Source organism: Taudactylus pleione, unplaced genomic scaffold (assembly GCF_031769625.1).
Source record: "Taudactylus pleione unplaced genomic scaffold, aTauple2 ptg000016l, whole genome shotgun sequence".
NCBI lineage: Eukaryota > Metazoa > Chordata > Amphibia > Anura > Myobatrachidae > Taudactylus > Taudactylus pleione.
Window position 1 is genome coordinate 47,294,092 of NW_028284418.1, and position 9,818 is coordinate 47,303,909.

The following is a 9,818-nucleotide window of genomic DNA, read 5'->3' on the forward strand; positions in this document are numbered from 1 at the left end:
ACTGGTGGTGGTACAACATGCAGAGATGCTGAAAGGGGGCGTTTAACCGTTTGCTAACCCAGACGCTGGATGCTGCACCAGGGGAGGCTGGTACTAGCATTTGCATATTAATTGCCGCCACGACTCCACAAACGGATGCACCAGCGTCAACCTCTGAATCAAGCCCTAAATCTGTAGCCCGTTCTTCAGTGGCTGCTGTGGAGTATTTCAAGGAAAAGACATTGACAGTAATTTGAACTATTGCAAAATTAAGTGATTTGCTGTCAAAATGTCACTGAGTTTTATGTTTTAAATCTTTTGTAGCATTTGGCCATTGAATGTAACCGATTCCAGAAAGCAGTTGTGCTTGGTGATGTGATCCAGGTGTACAGCGGAAATCACGGCAAAACAATAGTCTTTTGTGACTCCAAATTAGAGGCTCATGAGTTATCAACCAATAACGCCATAAAACAGGTTTGTATGTTTTTATTGAGTTGCACTGAAATGACCAGTATTAGGATATCCATAATGACATAAGTAAGTATGGTGATAACAATGTATAATGAAACCCAGCCAACAACTAAATTGTGGTTGGACAATGCTTACGTCCAATGGTAGATGTAGACTATTGGATGCAGAGTGTTTACCATGTAACTAAAATATTTCAGTGTATATTTAAAATGTATTGATGTATATTTAGTGATATAGAGACTATCAACGTTCAGGCAATATGCCTCCAGTGTCTGGAGTGTGTTCCATGCATCTGTTGAGGGCTCATGTCAGTGCAAGCAGTTCAGTTTCCAACTAATGACTATGCTTGTCTGCATTTCTAATGTGCTGCTCACGTTCTCAGCACAGAGGGATGAGCAATCTCGACCTGTGTGTGCAGGTCATGAGTTCTCTACTAATGTGGTTTCCAAGAAAGCTGCTTGAAAAATGAGTGAAGTGATTAAAACCTGCATTATGGTCGTGTTTTAAAGAAAATTTTATGCATATTTTACATTTTAGTCTGCCAAAGCGTTACATGGAGACCTTCAACAAAAGGAGCGTGAAATCATCTTGAAAGGCTTCAGAAATGGGACATTTGGAGTTCTTATTGCAACCAACGTAGCTGCCCGGGGTCTAGACATTCCAGAAGTGGACCTGGTAGTGCTGTATTCTGCCCCAAGGGTGAGATTCTTTTGTCAGTTTAATAAAGTTTTTTTTCGTCATCATCTTGGTTTGCTTTCAGTCTTTAATCTCAGCCACACAGTAACTGTTACCTGTATTATGTATATGAATACATTTATCAGAAGACTACATAGTACTTGTGCTTTTGAATGTTATATCTTCTGTCCAGAACTCTTCTAGTGTTGGCTAATATTATCTATAGGCTTTTTTTTTTAATTAATACATGCCTGTTATGATGGAAATACCCATATAATAATTGTAGTCAATGTGAATAGAATTTGTAACATTTTGTAAAATAGACCCCTTCAAAAAAGCCTATGTGGCAAAATAACCTGACTAAGTGATCTAGACGGCAATAGATTTGCATTACTACAGATACATTTATGTTGTCTACAGGAAGCAGATGCTTATGTCCATCGTTCAGGACGCACCGGCAGAGCTGGACGCACAGGAATCTGCATATCTCTCTATGAACCCAGAGACAGATATTATCTACAAAATGTTGAGCGGAGTACGGTAAGTGGTGATGATGATAGCACTGCAAATTGTAATAGGATGAGTGATGAGCTACTGTAAACAATATATGTAGTTTGTCAGTGCTAGTGTTTATGGTAATTCCCCAGTATATATTTCTTGCACATATTGGCTGTCATGGGATTATGTGTATACTGTATATTGCTTCTAAGAGGTGTGTGGCAGTGTAAGTTTTTCCTTGGTGTACTCCAGGTGAACACAGGACCTCTTGGCTTGTATACAGTTTTGTTGGTCACTGCACTGCTGTGTGAGAGAGTTGAACTTCTCTCTAGAGAGAAACTTTGCTGTCTGTGTGTGTGATCTAGATGTGTTATCACTTTCTTTTCTTATTTTTTTAAAATGACCATTTTATATGGCTTGCTTTAGGGAATCACCTTCAAACGAGTTGGCATCCCATCCACGCTGAATGTCGCCAAATCATCCAGTGCTGACGCCATCAAGTAATTTTATTTTTTGTTTACCTTATGTTTACCTTGAGGTCCATATTGCAATTAGCGTACAGGGTTTTTTTGTTTTTTTTTTATCTTTATTGAAAGGGCATGCTGAAGTTATCAGTAGGTGATTGGTTCTGTCAATATATAAATGTAGTGCCTACACATTATAAAATAACAGACTAGAAAACAGAATCCTTGTCTAGTAAATGTACAGATGTGTCCACCTACTCCTATCCTCAGATTGTGACACAGAGCCCTGTTTATCATGCCACAGACATCCACTCAGCTGCCTCAAAACACTAAGTACCTAGAAGACTAGAAGCCAATGAAGACTGTTGAGGAAAATGTACACCGCCCTGGTTACAGGCAAAAGACTGGTCCGATACCAGTGACCTGCATCGTTATGTTTAATGTGCAACTTTATACCAATTCCTTTACGGCAGAAAAACGAATATGTACCTGGTACGCTGTTTGTGAACTAAGGGCCTGATTCAGCAGTGCATGCAAGTGTACTGCTGTGCGCAGATTCCCAAATAATGTCAATCTGCGCGTGCGCAGGATCCATCCTGTGAGTCTGCAGAATGGGTCCTGCGTAGTCGCACGCAGACTCTTCTATGAGGCATTTAAGGGGCGGGGTCTGACGGCATTCCCAGAAACGGGGCCGTGTCCGCGCAGTTTTCCAGGAGTGGCAAGCCCAGGGACTGCAGCGGCCTGGCGCTGTCCACCATCGCGATCATCGCCCACCGATGGTCGTGATGGTGATCCCAGCCTGCAACCTTTGTTGCAGTGCTGGAATCGCCAATGCAGCAGGGGGGTGTCATGCAAATACAGCAGGTGTATAATGGCAAGGACGTAATTGCAAAGCTGCCTGCGTGCACTACACACTACAGTATATGCCTGCGTGCACTACACACTACAGTATATGCCTGCGTGCACTACACACTACAGTATATGCCTGCGTGCACTACACACTACAGTATATGCCTGCGTGCAGCTTTGCAATTGTGATCCTTGCTGAATCAGGCCCCCTATGATGCAAAATTGAGGAAACAAGTAGCACAATGAAGGAAAAAGTATGCAGCACGGAAAACACACCAGGTGTCTCGCACCATATGGTACAAAATTGATAGGATTATGAGGACACATCTGTAATACTTAGCTGCTTATTGTATTCTGCATTGATGCAGGGTTTCATGGGCATTTAATGTTTCTCTACATACTACTGCAGGTATCTTGGGCTAAATCCCATATAGCTAACCGTGGCAGGACATTCCTGGAGCAGAAAGGAAGCTTATACTGAAGGGCAGGGATGTGAGATAACTGGAAGGAGCAGGGTCAGGAAAAATAGTTCTGGGGAGAACTATTGTGATGTGATAAGATGTGGAGCAGCTGACAAACCTAGAAGGAAATAATTCACATTCTCTGAAAGTGAAGCAATGAACTGGGAATTGGCTAGAATAGTATGTATGATTAGGGGTTGCTTTATTTTTCCCATAAAGTTTCTTACATGGAGCTTATACCAGGCTAATATATTTATCTGTCTGACATTTGCAGAATGAGTTTCAATTTAAAATACGGTAAATAATTTGTATATAACTAAGGGCCGTTTTCAGTTAGCAGCGAAATCGGATGTTTTTTCGCGATTGGCGAAAACTGCAGTTTAAAGAAAAAAAAATAAATTTTAGCCAAAAAACAGACGAAAATGGAGAGAAAAAAAAAATGGAGAAAAGTTTTCTCCATCCCAGGAGAAAGTTTTGGCTAAAAATGTGGGGATTTCTTTCAGAACCCTTTGGACGTCTGCCCCCCCTAATGATAAATTGCCCCAATTGTTTTACGCAAGGTGCATACTTTGACAAAAAACTACCGTGCAATTTTTGGGTGAAAAAACAAAAAATCGATGAAAAGAAAAACATCATTGTGTTTGTGACCTTAATCCAGGGTGTGCTGCATGTGCGGCCTCCTTTTTGTTCTACCGGTTTCTTCTTGGGACATCAGTTGGCCTAGGAGGCACTTCAGCCGGCTCCTCAGTTAACCTGCGTTTGCTTGAAAGTGGCGTTCTGTTGTTCATTGTTTCCGCTCTGCAAGTCTCTGAAAAATCAGGAAAGGAAAACTAGCAGATTGACTTGCCAACTCACTTTACTCGGGCTTTGCAGGTTAAGTGGCTCAGGCCAAGTTGGTTCGATGGTCGGACGACCTCTTGGTCCTTTAAGATGCTCACCGGTAGGGCGGGCCTGTCTCCAAGTGGTCTGTGGCTCGCTGGATCGTCTGCTTTACTGTATGCTTAGGTCTCTGAGTCAGCTGGTGCCTGACCCTCTCCAGGTGCATTCTCCTTGGGCCATTAAGCATCTATAGTTTTAACTATTTAGTGCCTACTCCTCAGCCTTCCCTATGTTTTGGATTCTACCACCTCATTCAGATCATCTACATCCAAACTCCAGTGTTCCCTTTTTGAAATTGTAGCGATATAGCTGCCTTTAAGATGCAGAAGGACTGGAATCTGACAAAGTAAATTAGGCATTTCTTAAAGCCAAAAACGTACTATTTCCAGAAGTAATAAAATCTTGTTTTAAAAATGCGACTTTAACCGCCTGGGCACGCAGGGCTCAGACTTCGGCAGACTATGCAAGGAAGTCAGCAGTGTGGCTTTCTCTTCACTCTTTTACCATACATTATCTTTTGGATAGGATGTTCTCCTTAGTCAAGCTCACACATCTGCGCTATTCAGAATCGCACACATCTCAGTCGCATCTCCACTTGTGGCTGAATGCATATTCTAGATGGCTGCAGGGTTTCCTGCATAGGCTAAGTTTAGTGAGGGCAAATAGTTGGAGTGATGAGTTGTGTGAACGCAGATAACCATCTGATTTCAGACAGATCCTTTGCACCAGGTATAGGGCTGGTGGAAGTGGCCACTGATGATGGCTATTTCCATAAGTGCGGTCACATACATGAGTGAAAATCTGAATCTACTCCAAAGTTGTTTGATTATTCATTTGCTGCTGATTATATTGAACCCAATCTCCCCTTTTATATATTATTTTGGTATTAGGGCTGCCATGGGACTGACGATGGGGAAACTATATATAGAATTTTTTTATTTTTTTTATGAGATGAATTAAGGTATCCAGGGCCTCACTCCCCCTAAATGTAACAAACCCTTATAGGCTGCATTATCGTTAATAGTGCTTCAGCCCTAAAGCTTAGCATTTTCTAGAGGGGTACACATGATTTCCCATTGAATACTGATTGGGCTCCTTGATTTCAGGTCATTGGACTCTGTCCCAGTTGATGTCCTTGAACACTTTAAGGTGTATGCAGAAGAGCTGATTGAGAGGAAGGGCGCTGTGAATGCTTTAGCTGCAGCATTGGCTCATATTTCTGGAGCCTCATCACTCAAACAAAGATCACTTCTGAACATGGATCCGGTAAGACCATTCTTCCTAGAAGTACAGATTTTAAGGCAGATTTAAGAAACACTGTGCCTGAAGGAAAAGTAGGTGAAAAAGGCACTTTTTGTGATCAAAGCTTTCCACAAAACGTTTCCTAGCAATTCCACAGTCAGGGATCATACACCTGATTGTGGAATTACTAGGAAACTGTTTTGTGGAAAGCGCTGATCACATTGTGCTGTTAAGCTGGTCGTACATCAGACCAACTTTCCTCCAACCCCCGTGTGCCTAAACCTATCCTCCCTCCTCCGCAGCCTAAACCTAACCCCCTCCCCCTAGAGCCTGACCCTTACCCTACGACTTACCATCTGGATGCCGATGCCAGGATTCTGACGGGTGTCTGGATTCCAGCGCCAGCATTCTATGCGCGGTCATCCTGACTGTTGGTATTATAACTAAATCCCGTATCTTCATCCTGGAAGACTGCTTTCAGGTCAGGAGAAAAAATGCTGCAGCACGGGGTGAATGTAGATTACCTTTCACTACTGCCTTAGTACCAGGCTCACAGGACCTTTCAAAGTTTCCAAATAAAACCCATTTTATATATCTATCCCTGTCAAGTCTCAGCAGTAACTTTCTAACATTGGCATCACAAGGGGGTGCGGGCCGCACCTGGTGAGGGGTGATTCCAAAGCACCGGGTGCTGCACTGTAGCATTTACATGCAGCACAAAGCTCCCTGACACAGTGAGGGAGCCGGCACTGCACACAGATTGATCCCCGGGGGCAGTTAGCATCTCCACGGCCCCTGGATTAACTAAAACGGGGTTTGGGCCATGAGGCCACGCACCCTACCTGTGAGGGCCACACCAGCTTCGCCGCACGCACTGCAATCCCATCTGCACAGTCACCACGGGGAGGGACGCCACTGCCTTCTAATTATGTTTATGCTTTTAATTATTCAAATAAGTTTTTTGATTCAGTACTTTCTAATGTTCGCACACAATTCTGTTAAGGTGCGTACACCCTGGGCGATATTACTGAGCGATTGCACAATTAGGACATCATAATCGTGCAATCGCTCAGTAGTCGTGCGCAAATCGCGCACTTTTATGTCGGAAACGACCAGTGATGCGCACTCCCGCTGGTCGTTTCCAACATTGTCCATCGCCTGAACATGCAGGCCAATCTATTGATAACGACAGATTGGCATGTTCAGGAATGATGGACTGTGCCTGCACTGAATGACTGATCGTTCAGTGCAGACACTACAGGGGATCAGGAATGACGGTACGATTACAATGTCGTAATCATACTGTCTTTCCTGATCGCCCGGTGTGTACGCACCATTAAGGGACAGATAGGACTAGTTTGGAATGTGTATACTACTTAATGCGCATTTGGAGCAGCTGAACCACCAAACTTGCTTTCAAAATTAAATTAGATTTTATAGTTTTAAAAGTGCCTTATCCTATCTTTCTGTACAATCTGTCACTTGAATATAATTTTCCCTACACCCCCATTGTAGGGCTATGTGACCATAATCTTACGGAGTTCAATCACTATCCATTCGCTGTCCTATGTCTGGCGTTCAATTAAGGAGCAAATGGGAGAAGAATTTGATTCACAGATTCACAGGATGTGTCTGCTGAAGGATTCCAAGGTAAGCCGAATATACAGTAGTTGTAGCAGAAAACCACCTGTTATATGGTTTCAGCTGACTTAGCATTTATCAGTAATGCAGGAGCTGGGAGTCTAATGCAGGACATGTATATTGATTGCTTATAAAGCTTTGTCATTTACAAACTGTCTTTCTTACAGGGGGTGTGTTTTGATGTTGCCCTAGATAAACTTAAGAATTTACAAGTAAGTATATTTTATTTTCTTGCTTAAAATTAGTAATGTTCATATCTAATAACTTGTTAAATAGTCACCTTTTGACTTTATTAGGTGGGGCGGTATACCTAGCTTCTAAATCGGATAGTCCAGGTCAATTGTTTTGCTACATGTCGTCACATTTTCTCTTGTGTAGTGGTGGGTAACATTGACGCATAAGGAATTGTATAGTAGTGAGTGATCTTGAAACAAGGAATTGTGGAAAGAGTTGGACAATGAGAGTTGGAGAAGGGACACCTTCCCTTAGGCTACGCACACTACAGTTTCTGCTTTAACTTGGTGAAATCTCTGGCAAAGTGCCAATTAGCACTTCAGATCGCAGTCCCCATTATTGTCAATGAGGACTATGATCTCACCCCTATGTACTAAGTTTCAAAAAGCTAAGCTTTTCGGAGTTTAGCCCCGATAGTTTACACCATCTTCAGCTGCTGTAAACTACTTATGGGGGCTCCAGGTGTAGGAGAGAGATCTTTTCTATCTCTTCCCCGCAGCCCCTGTCCGGCCCTGGAAGCTGACAGTGCACATGTGCAGCGTCAGCTTTTTTTAAATGCAGAGGGTATAACTCGGAAGGACAGCGGTTGCGGAAATCACAGTTCCTGCCAGTTCCCCTTGGTACATAGAGGGGGTATTTAAAAATTAAAATATTCCTGGCGAGATGGATACATAATCATTGCGGCAGTACCCCATAATCTTTTGGCCTATGTGGTGGTTCTTAAAACTTTTTGTTCACACTAAATAGATTCAAATTGCTTTTACATTAACTTTAGTTCAGTAAGACGGGTTCTAGACGTAAAGTTACAGACACACTTAAAATTTGGCTGAACTTCTGGATTATGTCCCATTTGACCCTGCATCACCTGACTGCTTTTCAGCCAAAATCTAGTGAAACGTCTAAGAAGAGTAATCTCAACAGCAGAGAACAAATAAGCTAAATCAAGTAATTTTTCATTACAACAAGAAGGATGCTGTGTAGGGAATATCTGAAATCCACAAACAAACTAGAAAACCAAAGCAGTGACACAATCCTGTTAATAAATGTGCAAAAGGAAATGCAACTTCTCTGATGCTGAGGAACATGACACATGAACCAAAGTTTAAAACTAATATATATGTCAAATAAACCGAACTAAGTGAATGTGACAAAAATGAGCTACATTCAGGCTGTGGTTTATCCTTTCTGCATCAGTTGGTTCAGTTGTTGTAGCACTGTAGAAAGAGAACACAGTACTGCAGGGATGGGGAACTTCAGGCCCGGGGGCCTTTATAAGGCCCTCAGAATCATTTGGTCTGGCCCTCTGAGCTTTTTTTTCTGCTTGCTCATTTGGCTAGCAGAGTGCCTAGAATAGCACCCTGCAACCAAATTCTATGCAGCAGTGCCGCCTGGAGAGTCCATAGGATGCTTCAAACGGTTACACCTCCCCAGAGCATCCCGGGCATTGCTATAATCACCAGTGATTGTGGCCCCCCCCCCCTATGTGACATCACATGGAGGAGGCATGGCCTGCACCAGGCCCGCGAATAAGGTTCTATATATCTAAATGGCCCTTGGCATAAAAAAGGTTCCCCACCCCTGCAGTACTGTATGCCTAGAAAGGACTTGCTGTATAAAGTTGACGCACATAATATGTACAATATTTCATACTTTCAGCAAACCTGGGACAACTCGAGACGCTTCCAGCTGTCCGTGGCAACAGAATTACCTGAACTTCAAGAATCCAGGAGAGATGCAGACGGCTCACGTGGGAGGGGTTTCGGAGGCAGAGGGAGAGGAGGACGATCATTTGACAGACGCAACAGAAATTCCTCACAGAGAGGAGGGAACAGACGAGGTGGACCCAGAAGGGGACGCTAAGAGACTCCAATAATTTAACTTTCAAACTTGCGGGGACCTGCATTGCACCTTGAGTTTTACATTGAGGACATAAATTAATAAAACTGCCACTTCTATTTTTATGCCCATTTGACCTGTGTATTCCGACCATTATTAAAAGCCTATTAATGGAATACATTGTGGTGTTGCCTTAATATTGGTTATCTATTTTGCTGAAATTATGTATTTAGGAACTGTACCACCCAGGGTCAGATTATCAGAGGATCTGGTGGAGGTGCAGTGCACGTCACAGGGTATTTTTATATTTTTTTATGTAAGACAACACTGCTGCCATGCAGCTTGAATGTCCTTATGGGAGATATTCAGCATACACAGGGGCAGATTGGGGACTAAAAGTGGCCCTGGAAAAATCTCTGGAAGTGGCCCATGTGGGCGGCACCAAATCAACTGTAGGTGGAGCCAACAGCAAAGTAGGCGGGATTAGAAGTGTGTGCATGTGCAGGTCTTTTTCTGCAAGATTCTTCACTGTGCCCCAAAAGTCACATCATGATTGACATGCTGCTGGTGTTTGGGGGGGCAGGAACAG

At 43.0% G+C, this 9,818-nt stretch overlaps 1 protein-coding gene across 1 annotated transcript in view; it reads left to right on the forward strand.

Moving 5' to 3' along the window:
• Positions 1 to 9,405, forward strand: part of DDX21 (DExD-box helicase 21) — a 29,577-nt gene extending 20,172 nt beyond the window's left edge. The window contains exons 10-17 of the mRNA XM_088476081.1: positions 304 to 453; positions 988 to 1,149; positions 1,546 to 1,665; positions 2,050 to 2,123; positions 5,383 to 5,542; positions 7,034 to 7,168; positions 7,327 to 7,371; positions 9,050 to 9,405. Coding sequence (XP_088332207.1) covers positions 304 to 453; positions 988 to 1,149; positions 1,546 to 1,665; positions 2,050 to 2,123; positions 5,383 to 5,542; positions 7,034 to 7,168; positions 7,327 to 7,371; positions 9,050 to 9,253 — 1,050 coding nt within the window. The 3' untranslated portion in view covers positions 9,254 to 9,405. The remainder of the gene's footprint in view (positions 1 to 303; positions 454 to 987; positions 1,150 to 1,545; positions 1,666 to 2,049; positions 2,124 to 5,382; positions 5,543 to 7,033; positions 7,169 to 7,326; positions 7,372 to 9,049) is intronic.
• The last annotated feature ends 413 nt before the right edge of the window (positions 9,406 to 9,818 follow it).